Source organism: Onychostoma macrolepis, chromosome 24 (assembly GCF_012432095.1).
Source record: "Onychostoma macrolepis isolate SWU-2019 chromosome 24, ASM1243209v1, whole genome shotgun sequence".
NCBI classification, from domain to species: Eukaryota; Metazoa; Chordata; class Actinopteri; order Cypriniformes; family Cyprinidae; genus Onychostoma; species Onychostoma macrolepis.
In genome coordinates, this window is record NC_081178.1 from 770,672 (window position 1) to 786,965 (window position 16,294).

Genomic DNA, 16,294 nt, shown 5'->3' on the forward strand with positions numbered 1-16,294 from the left:
CCATTTTTTAAGTAGTGTGAAAAACATTTTAATAATCTGAAGAACCATTTTCCATTATAAAGAACGCTGTCCAATGGACAGATGTTAAAGGTTCTTCAGGAAATGTTTAAGTGTTTTTTTATTTTTGTCATACATGCACACAAAAGACACCAATGCACAGACACACACACCTATACCACATGATCAGTTCATTTGTAATTGCATTGTTTAATGAAACATTCATTCAACTTTCTATTTAATGAAATACAGTTATGGTGTTGTTGCTATGGCACACTAAAGACAATAGTGTCAATTTACTGTTAAAAATAAACTGATTTCAGCCAAAATGACCTGTGTTGTTCTCTTTTTATACTGGCCCATTTTACCTGAATGTTGCCCTGTGGCTCAAGAAGGTACCTGCTGATACTCTAACGCTCATAATTTTAAAACAATTATACTTTTTCACGTTTAAAAAATATATATATTTAAGTGACCCATGCTAATTTATAAAAATAGCATTAGATCTCATGCATAGCTTATTTGATGGTATTATAAGTCATTTACCAAATGTGGCCCATTTTAGCTGACTTCACCCTAGTGAACAATGAATATGATAAATATAAAATGTTATTTGGAAATATTTTAAAGTACATCATTAAATTTTTTTTAACTCCACGTGGAACTGTACTGTTATATTATTAATTCAATCTGAATCATTTATAGCAACATTTATTTATATGGCTCATTTTTCTATAGTAAAAAATATGTTTAAAATATTATTTTGAAATATTCTAAGTTGTATCATTAAAGAACCTTTATTTTCAAGAGTGTATAGTAAAACAATTATATTATTGATATGTCTAAATAATATTTGGAATCTAATGTATTAATTCTATATATTATTGAATCTGATTTATTTGCATCAATATTTATTTCTTTTATATTTATTTTTAAATTTTTACACTTGTTCTGGAAATAATTTTGGACGGTCCCTCTGGCGCTCCCTTGCGGACCCGAAACCTGTAAAGTTTTCCTGCGTTTCATACTGACACACACACACACACACACACACACACACACACACACAGATTGTGTCTCAAATCTGATGAGCGCAGATTCACAGCAGTTCTGCTCGCGTTCCGAGTCATTTGTTGCGTTACGCGCACGCTCTGCGTATTTACGCATCGCATCCACACAGTTCCCAACGAACTAAACTTCGGCTCAGTTCGGTTCGGTTCGGCTCGGCTCGATCCGCTCGCTCCTCGAACACAGCGTTTTAGGAAAATCCCCCGTTAAAGTCTCTCCACGCGGAGAACCGGAGCGCACGGTTAAACTCCACCGGAGACCGACAGCACAAAACGCCCCTCTGCTTGCGTCGCGGTGACGTCACGCGCCTCGGCGGCGGTCCTAAAGTCGGTAACGAACGGACAGACACAGTTGAGTTCAACTAGTCCAGAGACGCTGACGGGGGTGTAACGTAAACGGCTGCTCGGACAAACGGGAATAATTTCGGTTTGGCGCGGAGCGCGAGAGGAGCGCGGGCTGGCGTTCGCGAGACTCCCGCCATGGATCGGAGACTTTTAACGGCTTTTCTCTTTTCCTCCGTTATTTTCGTGATCTCAGCCGGAGCGGCTCAAGACTCCCAAGGTAAGACCATCGGTTGTTCCCAAAGACATTCCGCTGAAACTCCCTCCGTTGTCACGCGGAAAATATTCGCCGAAGTTCTCCGGAGATTCTCCTCAGTCGCGTAACGGAGCGAATCAACTTTATAAAGTTACTTTATTAGCGCGAATGATCCTCTGCGCCGCGTTTGATGTCAGATCGAGTCTGTGTGTCTCTCGCCACAGCCCAAACTTTCCCTCAGAGCCGCTGGCGCCCAAACCCTCACATCCTCGCCGCGTTCGGAGGAAAATCAGATCGTTTTCTCTGTACATTTCGTTTAAAACAACCATCCCGTGTGTCTTTTAATAAATAACCGACGAATATTTGTTAGAAAATCCTCCTTTGTGTTGCGTTTTGGTTTTTCCTAATTTTCTTCGCCATCAACAACTGCCACAGTATTTTAGTGGACGGTTATATCATGTATATGGTTTGTTTTTGTGTAGCCTATATATATATATATATATACACACTATATAATATCCCAGCTAACGGGGAACGTTCTCAGAACATTGGCTAACGTTCTGGAAAGGTTCTCTTAAAGTTATGAATAAACGTTCTTTCAGTAACGTTAATAGTTCAGAGTGATCTGGACTTTAATAATGTTTCCAAACAGTAGCACAAACACATACGTTTTTTTTCTTTCTCTAAAACGTTAATGTAACGTTTTTTAAATGTTACTATTTGTTTCAGAACGTTCGAAATGCCAAAAAGCGTCGGAGAACATTCAGAAATAATGTAACTTAATGGGAACGTTAGCAATCCGTTTTTAAAGCTGGGATTCTTCTTTTGACTTATAAATACGTTGGATATGAAATATGGATATGTATTACCATCATACCATAACGCTTTTGGGTGAATGTTTAGTTTTCATATCAGAAGTGAGCCGTTAGTTTCTGTGTTCTGTCCGTCAGTCGCCGTGTTTAACGAGATAACGGACTCAAACAGAGATAGAAAGGCATGCCTTTGTGCTATTTTTATCTGTAGTTATTCTATAATCTTATATTTAATGCAAAGCGGTCGAACACAGACAGATACTCGATGCAGAAGAGTCTGTTTCCATGAAGTTGTGTTTTGCTCTGCGTTGCTGTTTTTTTCTTCTTTCTTTCTGAACTTACTTTCCTAAAGTGCATGTTTCTAGTAAACGAGACCCATCTGTGTGTTTAATGAAAACCATGAAAGCGTTTGAGATGGTTTTGCAGCAACCAGCTCCAGTTAAAGACCTCAGCTGTGCATTACATGCACTTTAATTTGTTTTTATGAATGACTTTAGTGTTGAAACATGTCGTTTTTAAGATGCAGCATAAGCAGTACAAACTGTGACTTTCTGATTGAGTTAAACTCTGTTTTATGCATGTATAAATAATAATAATGTAGTTGTTTAACCTATTATGTCGTGGATCTCAGTGAGCTGAATGGTTTTTGCAGATGTTTTGTAGTGTTTTATTCTGTATGTTGTGTCCTGATGGGGGCAGCAGTGCTCACATATGATATGGGATTAACTCCAGATTCCCACTATCATACAAATCCCATAAAAATACAATATATGAGACGCCTAGATGCTTGTGTGACACACAATAAGTAGTTCTGCTAGTATTAGGCATCCGACGCTCATGAAACGTGGAAATATCAGATAATTTCTGATTTAAAAAAAAAAAAAACATTAGAAAAGATTATACATGCATAACTTTTCCATTTGCATTTTTAAAAATGTTTAAAATAGTTTTGTATATATTAATTTTTTTAATTTTAGTTAACTTTTTCATATATATATATATATATATATATATATAAAAACATTAAAAATTTTATTTATTTGAGTTATGATTGGATATAAAATATTTTATAATTGGTTACACGAGTGCTACAAATTGATACAAATGAAGATGCATGATAACAAACTGAAATTCATTGGTCTAAATGTTTGGGATCCCTATATTTCACAAATAATGGCGTGCAATCATACAAAATCATACGAGTGATTTTTGCTTGTTTGCATGAGTTGAAATATTGAAATGTTTCATGTACAGAGCAGCTATTCTCATCGATTTTTACGAGGAAAAACAGCTAAAATCAGATGAATTGCATTGCTCAAGCTCCTCTCGGAGAAAGAAAGCATTGTCAGTTTCCAGTTCAGATTCATTGACCGTCGCCCCCAGAGCAGGATGAGCATTATGGAGATTATTTTGACTGGTGACGCAGAGGATATCCTGAGCCACGCAGCCGTTAACAGCCTCTTCCGTGGATTCAGTCCCGCAGCACATTGTGTTTGATTCATTGTTCTCGTTGTTGACAAGCTTGCATTCATCGTGATGGGCATCACCTGTGTGTTTTCTGAGCTCACTCTTCCCGAGCACAGCTGGGTTAGTCAGTTTCCTTTAATCAGTCCAAATCGTATTCACAGAGTGTTTCCAAGACTCATGGGAGGTTGAAACTAGATCTGCGTTTAATTGAAGGAGGGCAGCTGATTGTGTTTTGAAGGTTGCGTGAGCCACACAGCCGAAGTTGCGAAAGCATTTCTGCGTCCTTGTGCAGAATTCCAGTCCGGCCTCTCGGTGTTTGTTGTGGCTGAGCTCTGCAAACGATTGTGTTGAGGTGTGTGATTAACTGCGACCGCATTCCAGCAAAACACACACACACACACACACACACACATCAAGACTAAAACATGACTAGAGAGTCATGAATCGTTTAGGAGCCAAATGACCTTTTGCTTCATTTGGCAGATTACAGAATTGCTCGATTTAGACACACAGTCATCTACGCTCACATCCAACATAGAGGTGCGGTAAATGCTATCATTTTAAATTGATGAATTACTCCACTTGAAACTGAATCATGTTTTTTCTTGACTGACTGATTCGGAGTCATTTGTTCAAGAATCAGACATCATGACTGATGAAAACATAAACAGATGCAATGAACCCTTTTCACAGACTGTGATGCATTTCCAACGTTAACAATGTCATGCATCTTGCAAATGTTTATTTATTTTATAATTTAATGTCTGTTTATAAAACCATACTTTGTGCAATAATGATTTTTAAATCTTTATAATTGAGTGCTTTAGTGTTCAGGTTTGTCCTTCTGTTTCCTGCTTTTGTTCCTGCGTCAGAAAGGATTCGTTTAAACCTTTAAAGTCAACATGAAATGCTGTTTGCAACCCATTTTATTGACTTTTGTGAGTGAAACAGGATATTAATAACTGATTGTAGGGTCTGAATGTGAGTGTGGTAAAGCAATAAAAGCTAGTTTAGCTAACATTATCCTACAGCTTACACACAGCATAAGTGGAAAGTAAATGATGCTTATTTGTATCTCATATTGTTTTGAAATGACAGAAAACAAGCTAAAGGAGTAGTTCACCCAAAAATGAAAATCACCCTCATCCTCAGTTCATCCGAGATCAAGATGAGTTTGTTTCTTCATCAGGTTTGTAGAAATGTGTCTCAGCATCAGTGTCTCAGCAATGGATGCTCTGCAGTGAATGGGTGCCTTCAGAATGAGAGTCTGATAAAAACATCACAATAATCCACAGCACTCCAGTCCATCAGTTAACATCTGGAGAAGACCAAAGCTCAAACACATCCAGCATTAAGAGGTCTTCGGACGGTTTTGTGTTGTAAACACTGCTTGATCTGCAGATTTCTCTCCTGATTCACACCAGAACACTGTTTCACTGGATGAAGCGTTATTATGGATTACGGACTCATATTTTAGACATTAAAAATGTCTTAATGCTGGATTTGTTTCAGCTTTTGTCCATTGCTGAGACACTGATGCAGCGACACATTTCTACAAATCTGTCTCCATGAAAAAACAAGCAAATCTTTACATTATATTGCATTTGCAACCATTTTAGTCACAGTCTGCATATATGCACTGGTGTAGGTGTTCACCTGTGTGTGTGTGTGTGTGTGTGTGTGTGTGTGTGTGTAGGATTGTTCGTTAGCAGTGTGTAAGTTGCTGAGTAAACAGCGCTGTACTAATGAAAGCTCCCTCGTCCTCGGGTGGGCTACAAACGAGCATAAAAGCTAATGAATCAGCCGCTTCCACTAACACAGGCCTGCTGCGGTGCGCAAGGTGGACAGGTGGTCCGCCAGCGGCTTCTTACCATCGCACTTCATAAACGACCATAAATAAACAAGCGCTAGATGATTAAGCCCTAATAATACGACGGCTGCTGTTCAGCGAAGTTGAGCCCCTTTGTAGGTGACGTGTAGAGCTCAAAAAACGCAGCTAATTAATCCACAATGGGCTAGCGCTGTCCCAATTTCAAAGGCGAGGTTCGTTTGATACTCGTGTTTTCACAGGTGAACGTTCGTTTGACCACAGGCGAATATCTCCATTATTGTCAACCTGCGTATGCAGAGTTTTAATGGCCCTCGTTTGACTCATTAACAATTTGCTGGGCCTAGTTTAACTTCACTGCAGCACTTTTCTGTGTTTTCCTGACCTAATTATGATCAGGCCATTGTTTCTTGAAGGGTAGACGCGGCCCCAGATTTTTTGATGGGAAGTTGGCCCACTTGAGAATCGTACGGGCGCCCGAGGCGAGAGATGAAAGCTACGCAGGAGAGCAGAAGTTTCCTCCGTGCGCCACGGAGCCGCCATGTGTTCGTCTCCCACATTTGGTGACATTTTTAATTGTTGCCAAGCATCGATGCCCGGTGCTAATCCCAGAGATTTATTTACGTCGACGCTAAATAGAGGAGGCGTAAATATTTGAGCTGCACGCGAGGACCGTGTCGTGCCAAATTGTTTTTTTTAATGACACTAATTGTTTCTCACGTTTTTTTTTTTCTGGTGTTTATTGTAAACCTGGCATGTTTGCTGAGTGTTTTTGTGTTAAGGTTTGTCCTTCTGTTTCCTGCTTTTGTTCCTGTGTCAGCAGGAATTCATTTGAACCTTTATAGCCAACATGAAGCACTGTTTGTAACCCATTTTATTGAGGTATTTGTGGGTGAAACAGGATATTGATTAATAGCATGTCGTAAAGAAGACTTTTTAATACGAAGGGGAAAAATTCAAACTTGATTGAGAGTCATGGGCCAAAAGTTACATTATATCAATCTATATTATATTAAAATGTACAGTATTACATTTATTAATAATTTTTTTTCAATAATTAAACTTTAAAAAAAATATTAAATTAATTTGAAACTTAATCAGATGTTCTTATATTATTTACATTCACAATTCAAAAATAAAGCAAAAATTAGAGAAAAAATCTCTCTTTCTCTCTCTCAATATATATATATATATATATATATATATATATATATATATATATATATAATATGTGACCCAAAACCAGTCATAAGGGTAAATTTTGTTAATATTGTTATTATTTGGCTGAGATACAACTATTTGGAATCTAAGGGTGCAAAGAAAATCAAAATATTGAGAAAATCGTCTTTAAAGTTGTCCAAATGAAGTTCTTAGCAATGCATATCACTAATCAAAAATGAAGTTTTGATATATTAATGGTAGGAAATTTACAAAATATCTTCATGGAATATGATCTTTACTTAATATCCTAATGATTTTTGGCAAAAAAAATGATAATTTTGACCCATACAACGTATTTTTGCCTATTGCTACAAATATAGTCCTACCCATGCTACTTATGACTGGAATATTTGAAATTGGAAATGAAGATATGCTTAAAACAATGCCTTAATATCTATTTTGGCCATGAGTTTATATTGTCTTAATTGGAAAGTAAATGCTTACACTCTTAAAAATAAAGCATCTTTGTTGGCATTGATGTTTCCATTGGACAAAAGGTTCTTTATAGTGTTTCTTTAGATTATTAACATGTTCTTACTAAGAAAATCATTGTTCTTTTAAGAACTGATCATTGAAAGGTTCTTTAAAGAAACAAAAATAGATATTCTATGGCATCGCTGTGAAAACCCCTTTATTTTTAAGAGCGTATTTCATGCAGTTTCCATAAAACCACTCAGTCTAGTTCAAGGTAAACCAAGCTGGCTGTTTTATTTTCCTTCCCCTCTTCACTCATGTTATTTTGACATGCACAACAACAGTAATTTTACACTCCACATAACTGCTGCTCTTGAGTCCAGGCACAGTCCGGTGTAAGAGTGCAGATTTAATTGCATTAATAATCCAATCATTGAGTGCTGACATTGAACCTGCCCTTTCAGAGCGCCGGCCTCCCGCTCTGCTTCGGCAACGCAGGAAATGCCAGAACAGTTAGAGCCAAAATGGAGGCCTTTTCCATTTTAATAATGGCACATCTTGTTTAGAGTCCCGTGCCGCTGCATGAATAACGTCTCAGTGAAACGCTCGGTCGTGGCGCACAAGGAAAATCAGGCTGGAGACTGTGTATTCAGCTCACAGCCTTCACATTGCCCTCCTCCCATTGCATCCTTAATTAGTTTTCCACAAGATGAATACAAGAATGAAACGGCTATTTTTAACTGTAAATGCTTGTTTGTGGTAATGTGCATGTTGCCTGATAGATGCCACTAGTGCAGTCCATTGTTTCTTACAGAACATTTTTGATGATTCACATCATTCAAATCGATGCAATTATATTTTTCTGGTCTTGCAAGTGCATCAGTTGTTGTTTGGATGTTCAAAACACTCAAAACTGTATGCAGGTGGACGTAAGTTTGGAAAAGTCCAGCATGCATCACCAGATCTAGTTATGACATTTTGAGTACGAGCTCAAAGAATTAAGAAACGAAACATGCACGGTTTAATTGCACAATAAAATCATGCATTTGAAATAAGTGAATTTTCATTGCATGCAAATGCACAGGAGACTCTAGTAGAGCTTGATGTTAACACCTTGATAAGCAAATGATGCAAAACTCAAAGCATAGAAATGCACGGCCCATGCAGATGTTGAGTAAAACAGTGCATTGCAATGAGATCAAAGCATTTGCATTGCACAGAAGCATATTTTTAATGTTTCTCTTGACTGAATCTAACTTTGTGGATTTAATTTTAAAACAAAAAGGAGTACGGCTGTCTGGATGCTGGCAATAGAGCTGTAGCATCTGTGGAGAGCAGGAACAGTGAAGCACAGATGCTGCTGATGCAAGCATTCACTGTGGAGCAGCGCGCCGGAAAGGCACTCACCAAAGGGAGCCGGATCATTAATAAACATTATGCAAAATATGTATGTAATTTGTAAAATTAATATTGAACTGAAATAAAACTGCAGCATTAGTATTTCTTATTGAAGCTCCTTCTGGAGAAACGCTCGCAGCGTTGGGATGTCTTTTTAACCTTGAAGTGGGTGCTTACGGCGGCTCCAGGGGCTTTGGAGGAGCAGGCAAAGGGAATTATATATTAAAAAAGACTGTTAAATGTGCCCAATAACAGCTGAAAGGCAAATGCGTGTAAATATTTAATTGGGCATTGTACAGTATTTTGAGTTAGGCCATCCTGGAGTGAGAATCAGACAGCAGGAGATAAAACTGGAAGTCTGGAGCACCAGAGGCGTTAATGTGGAGAAACACAATAAATTAATACATATGCAGAGCTGCGTCCCAAAAAATATGTTCTAGGTAATGTTCTTATTAAAAGTTATGAAAATGTAATTTCTGAACTTTCAAAATGTCCAGTTTTTAAAATGATTTAGTTTTTCTTGGTCATGTAAATAACGTTTTCAGAACATTATTATTAGAGACCAGATAACGTTGTATTTATGCTGTCAAACGATTAATTGCATCCAAAATAAAGGTTTTTGTTTACATAATATATGTGTGTGTGCTGTGTATATTTATGTATATATAAAGATATACACACAGCATATATTTATTTTATTTCAGTTCAATATTTACATGTATATAATTATATTCATATAAATTGTATCATATATATAAAATAAATAAACGTAACATATCTTTCTTAAATATATACATGCATATTTGTGTATTTATATACACAGTACACACACATCATGTAAACAAAAACCTTTATTTTGGACGCGATTAATCGCTTAACAGCACAAATCGTTGTATTTAAGTTACTGGAAGAATGTTAAGTTACGAAAATATTATTTCTAAATGTTCTTTAAATGTTTCAAATGCCCAGTTTTCAAAATGCTAGAATTTATTTATTTTTTTTCTAGTGCTGTCAAACGATTAATCGTGATTAATCGCATCCAAAATAAAGGTTTTTGTTTATTTTTTGTTTATTTATATATACATAATAAATATACACAGTACACACACACACATCACGTAAACAAAAACCTTTATTTTGGACGCGATCAATCGTTTGACAGCACAAATTTTTTCCCAAATGTTAAGGAAACATTCCATTTTAACATTTTGCAAACATTTTATGTTCTCTAAACTTTCTGAAACAAGTAGTAACATAAAAAAAACAAAAAAAAAAACACTTGATAAGCATCCAAAAAATGTTCCTTGAACGATGTGTGACCGTTTTAGACCATTTATTATTATTATTATTATTATTATTATTATTGAAGACCAGATAACTTTGAAAGTTTTTGAGTTACTAGAAGATCGTTTGCTCATCGAGTTCTGAAAACATTTTTGAAAGTTCATAACATTTAAAACGTCCAGTTTTTGTTTTTAGCTAAATGTGTGCTAAAAAGTGTTTTTTCTTAGTTATACAAACTTTAAAGGAAAGGTCCATTTTATAATTTTACAAACATTATGGGAATGTTAGTGATGAACGTTCTCTGAACGTTCTGAATCAAGTACTAACATTTAGAAAAACGTTAAGCGAACATCCAACAAAAATGTTTATTCAACAAAAACTGTAAAAATGTTTTTGTGCTAATGTTTCGAAAACGTTTCATTGACTGCAAGAATGTTTGGGAGAACCTTAAGTCACAGAAAGCCCTTTTGTTTGCACATTTACTCCGTTTTGATGGCTGTTCCAGTATTCCTGCCTGCTTTTCTTGTGGCACTTGTTCCATGTGCCTGTTTTTGGGTCAGTGTCACTGTTCTCCGAGCAGGAAGGATATATGGATTTATGAAGCGCCCCAGGACATGGTCCGCTCCTTAACACCTCATATTTCATCTGCTCTTGATGGATGAAACCCTGTATGTATGTCATCCATTTATACGAGCTCAGACGAGGAGGGACGTTTTCAAGAAACTGGAGGGGAATCTCTTGTGGTGTGGGCAAAGTTAAGTGAGGTTAAGATCTCTCTTCAAAATTAGAGCAGCTGAGCTTTTTAGGGGCTAAATGTGTTACCAGGAGGAGAGCGAACCGCAGCGGGCGGCCTTTAAGATGATATCTTTATAAAAACGCTTTGAGTTAACCAGAGGTTTCCGGCTGTGGTCTGTTCAGGGTTTTTGTGGCTCAGTGTTCAGGTGTGATATGGTACGAAGAGGGGTAAATATCAGACCAACCTTTAAGGCAACATGAAACCACTTCCGCAACCCATTCTGCTTTTATAATGTGGCGTATTTTCAGGTGAAATGCAATACTCAAGTTGAACAATGCAGGGTGGGAGTTGATTTTATCTTTTGGGAACTGATTGGATGGTTAAACTCTGTCATGATTTACTCATTCTAAACCACAAAAGAAAATATATTTTGAAGAATGTTGGCAGCCAAACAACACTGGATCCCACTGACATACATTGTATGGACAAAAAACATTGTCAATTTGAATTTCTTTGTATAACGCATTGTTTCAAAGCAGCTTTACGGAAAATCATGGTAATCTTTATAATATCTTAATGTGTTCATGCCTTAGAGTTGCATTTAGCAGATCATAGGTGGACAATAATATACTTTAATTTGTGACAGTGCAAGCTGATGAAGTTGGACAAACTCTGCATATCCAACTTTATATAGAGAGCTTTGCAATAATAGAATTATATGTACTTTCAAATTATAATGTTCTTTTGTTTTCCACAGAAGAAAGAAAGGATTGAGAGAAATGAGGGGGAGTAAATAAAGAAAGAATGATTAAGACTATTTGATTTATTGTTGGGAGAAGAAGCAAGGTTTTACATTTTGATGAAACAAAAATTGACAAATTAACATTAAAAGAATTTAAAATATGATTCTTTGTAGGCTTCTCCAGCTAAGAAAACGTAACGTTCCCATGAAGTTTTGTTACAACTTTGTTTTAAATGTTTTAAAAATGTTTTTCTTGGTTCTGTGAATGTTAAGGAAATGTTACATTTTGGTAATGTTACATTTAACGTTCTTTAAATGTTTTGAAACATTTAGTAAAAAAAAAAAATCTCAATGTATAAATACCGTTTTTGTGCTATCGTTTTGAGAACATTATTAAAAACCAGATAACTTCGTGGTATTTTAGTCATGTGTTTCCATGCTGTAGATGAGTCTTGTTGTTTCGGAACAAGCAGTCGCTGCTGTCTCGCACATTATATGTGAGGTTTTGTTAGATTTGCACAGCACGGACGTTTCGCTGCTCCTCCCAGTGGAGCAAAGAATTACTTTTAGTGTTTTCTCCCCCAAAGGAGCGCAGGGTTAGTCTAGCAGATCCGTTCTGTCCGCTGTCACAGTACCGTAATGCTTCAGAAGTCTAGTAGAGGAGCCAGCAGCATGAAATGAGCCCCTCCACAATGATAAACGAGGCAAATCTCTACTGGGGAAATCCAATAGATGCCAAATTAAGCAAATCCCTGTTTAGATCATTGAAGAAAGGAAAATCATTCTGTGTGGCGCTTCTTGGCCGACGCTTCCAACTTCTTGCCCAAACTTCTCCTCCTAATACTCAGTGTCCCAGAGCTGAGACAAAAACCGAAGCGTATCGCACAGAAACCAGGCAACTTTGTTTGTTCGTGGAGTCGAAGACGAGCAGAAGTGACACAGAACTGGCAGCGGCGCAGCAGGAGGCTGTCGGTCTCCCTTTAGGACCGTTAAACTGAGACTCGCGCTTGTTCTGCTGTCAGGTGAAGCTCGCTGACGAGACGCAGACAGGCAGGCGAGATGGTGTGCGAGATAAAAACGACTGAGGGTCATTTGGACAGGCAGCAGATAAGAGCCGCAGGTCTGTCCACAGGCGCTGCATTAACAGCCACAGACCCCAAAGCCGCCTCAGAGGCCTGAACCCACACAACAGCCGCTGCACTCGCTCGCTTTCACGCTGCAAGCCTTCGAGTCGAGTCTGAATGATCATGTTTCTGAGATCAGCACACATGAATGCCATTGTGAGCAATTCGAGACTCATTGTGGAGCTTATTAACTCTTTCCCCGCCAGCGTTTTTCACTGAAATTTCAAGGCCCACAAAATATTTTGTTGTGTGAATATCTGGACATTCAGTAGCTACATCAAAATAAAGATCAGACCCTCTACGTTCAAACAAACCAAAAAAAAAAAAGTGTTTTTGTTTTAGCTTCAAGCAGCTTTTTTTTTATCAACACTTGAATGTAGGTAGGTTTCATAAAAAAGCAACACAAAATGTGAGAATCACATTTTTATCAAATACTAGCTGGAGTTATGATGCTGAAAATTCAGCTTTGAACACAGAAATAAATTACACTTTAACAGAGATTCGCATAGAAAACAGCTGTTTTACATTACAATAATATTTCACATTTTTACAGTATTTTTGATCAAATATATGCAGCCTTGGTGGGCAGAAGAAACTTCTTTCAAAAGCATCAAAAAATTCATAATCCTTCCACACGTGTAGTGTAGTGTAGTGACCGGTAGTGTGTAAATCTGTAGATCTTCCCAGGAGCTCTTAAAGCGTTTCTCTCTCTCTCTCTCAGTAATGACCGCTTCATTTCCTCATAAGTTGGCACCAGCTGTTATTAAAGCAGGACAGTCGGTTGTCTTCGTGGAAGGAGACGCCCTTCTCTTGGGTTTATCCCTCGTGTTGTTTCCCATCATGCAGCAGCACAGAGTGCTGTGTTCTGTGGTTTCATCCCATCATGGCTAATTTGTCCCCATCTCTTGAGAGGGTGGGTGTTCTTAAAATGAATGAATAAGTAAACTGGGTCACTGGCTTTTGCTCAATACTTACGGCCTCGTCCAAATATTCCAAACTCTCCAACTCCCTTTTTAGGCTTTGGCAAACTTCAAGATCCAGCCAACCTTAAAGTTGACATGAAACTGTATTCACAACCCTGTTTACTGCCATAATGCAACTCGTTTTTACTCTGAAATGAGGAAAAAATGTCAGATGGGATTAGATTTGATTGTGAAAGTGGTCATTCCTGTCTGAAGAGCTGTTTAATACAATCTCGAAATGTCTTCACTTCAGTTTTATCAAATTTAAGGTCATAAATAGTCTTAAACTGAGACCCTTTATTTTTTATTATTGGTAGTTTGGTTAAATTAAATGTATTGTTTACGGTTTAATGTAAACTCTTGTAATTTAAGAACAGTTTATTTTGTAAAGATTTTGTATTTAATGTGGAACTTTTAATTAGAAACGAGCTAGAAATACACTGGGACTCTTTATCTTGAAATTACTCTGTTTTTTAAATGTTTAAGACTTTTTATGACCTTAAATTTGCTAGAACTGATTTTAGGAACATGTTTTATGAATATTGGCACAATAATCTGGTTATTGCTTTTTAAAAAAACAAAACATTATTATCATATCAGGAAATTGCAATATCAATATGCATTGTTACACAAAGCAATTTCATTATGTACACATTGAATAAAACTGATCTTGAGTGTTTTAAACTTGCAGTTATTCGGTTTTTAAGTCTGCAGCCTGTTTAATTAAGTAAAATAATCTGAGGTACATCATTTGTTTTTGAGATTGAACGGTTTCTGTATCAACATACAGTTTTAATTTTATTTCTGCAGGACTTAAAAAGGTCTTAAAGGCCTGGTTTCACAGACAGGGCTTAAACTAAGCCAGGATTAGGCCATAGCTCAATTAGGACATTTAAGTCATTTTAATAAATGTGCCTTAGAAAAAAACCATTACTGGTGCACATCTTGAGACAAAACAAAGGCACTGATGTATTTTAAGATCAGTCAGTGCAAGTTTCTTTCAGTTGAAACAGATTTACATTTTAGACTGGGACTAGGCTTAAGTCTTATCTGTGAAGCCGGAGGAAAAGGTCTTAAATTTGATTTTAAAAACTCTCCAGATATCCTTTAATATATCTAATAATCCACAAGGTGTAATTGATGTCAGATACTGTTCTTTTTAGAAGAACGTGACCAGAAAAATCGGGAACAGTAACACCTGGTTTGTGTATTATGATAGTAAATGGGCTCATTTTGATGTGAGTTTAAGATCAGTGCGGTTTGAAGGTGAAATTATCAACCCAGGTTCATTGGAAGTACGTGCCTCTAAATACATTTCTGCAACACTGTTATTACGTACCTTACTGCACATTTCGAGGCAGTTTCAAAGTGAAACGTCTTGCGTTATAATGTGGTGCTAAAGCACGGGTTTAATGCATGACCCTGGCACGTTTTTGTTACGTTGATATAGGCACGTATTGCTTGTTGCTTCAGGTGCATATTGCGGAGGTTCATAATTAAAATATCCAGGGAGTGTTGCTAAAAGTTAATGCTCTATCATCCTGGAAATATCCCGTACACCAAACCCAAGCCTAAACCTACCCGATAGTGTTAACAAATGCAAAATTGGTATAAAAACGGATTTGTTGATGCAACCGTGCCATTTAAACTTGCATGAAGCTGGACAAGTTTTTAAATGTTGCAGAATGTTAAAATTGTTTTGAATTCATAACATGATATTCCTCAAGTAATTGTGCGAAAATTAGGCAACTGTGGACCTGCAAATCAGACTTTGTTTGAAAAGGAATAAAAGTTGTATGAGTTTTACTGCCTCTACTGTTTATTTATAATTAATAAATTTTATATTTACTGTAAAACCGAACAGTGAAATGAATGAAATGAGTTAATTTCACTCAAATAATAATGAAAGTTCATTACACTTAATTGAAATAAGTTCTGTAAACTCAAAATGTTGTTGTAGTAAGGTGAACTTAAAAATGATTGCGTTTTCTAGTTCCCAGCATGCTTTGCATCAGACGACAAGGAAAATAAATGCAGAAATTAAGTGTTATTTTGTGTGTTTTTGCACAAGATTAACATAGAGAGACACAAGTTAGTACTTAAATGTTGTGTTATGTTAAGATTTACATAGATTTCTTTTATGTTGGTTTTGTAGTGTTACCATTGTGGTGAAGAGTAGAGCCTGTGGTTAGGTTGAGGATGGACAGCAAAACTTAAAGACTATATATATATATATATATATATATATATATATATACATACTGCATGTTTGACTATTTGTCGGGAGTCTTTTAGATAACTACATTAGCGTGCCAATGTGCTGTTGCAAACTAGCACTTAACTATAAAGATCTGAATGAATGTGCCGTTTATGGAAGCAAGTTGTGTATATATATAATTATCATTGTGATGAGTGGGGTGGGATCATGGAAGTGAGGCTTGGATTGGCTCCCATGGCTCTCAGCCCCGCCCCTCTTGTCATAAAACTTTTAAGCTCTACTAACTTAAAAAAATTGAGTTTGTTTACTCCAAACATTTGAGGAAACTTATTGCCTCAAAACATTTGAGTATTCTTAACTTATCGGGTTTTACAGTGTAGAGGCACGTATTTCCAATGAGCCTATGTTGGTAATTAGCGTTACAGCGACATGTTGTTTACGGCTCGGACTGGTGTAACGTCTGCATATATCCACAGTCAAACTGCA

General features: G+C 36.8%; 1 protein-coding gene across 10 annotated transcripts in view; it reads left to right on the forward strand.

Moving 5' to 3' along the window:
* Nucleotides 1-1,179: 1,179 nt before the first annotated feature.
* The window catches only part of ptprma (protein tyrosine phosphatase receptor type Ma), a 270,941-nt gene continuing 255,826 nt past the window's right edge, over nt 1,180-16,294 (forward strand). For 3 of the 10 annotated variants that reach the window (XM_058766073.1, XM_058766079.1, XM_058766078.1), the window contains exon 1: nt 1,181-1,626. In XM_058766073.1, the coding sequence (XP_058622056.1) occupies nt 1,545-1,626 (82 nt within the window). In that variant the 5' untranslated portion in view covers nt 1,181-1,544. Of the gene's footprint in view, nt 1,627-16,294 lie in introns of all 10 variants that reach the window. The other 7 variants (XM_058766075.1, XM_058766077.1, XM_058766081.1 and 4 more) reach the window with 4 other exon arrangements.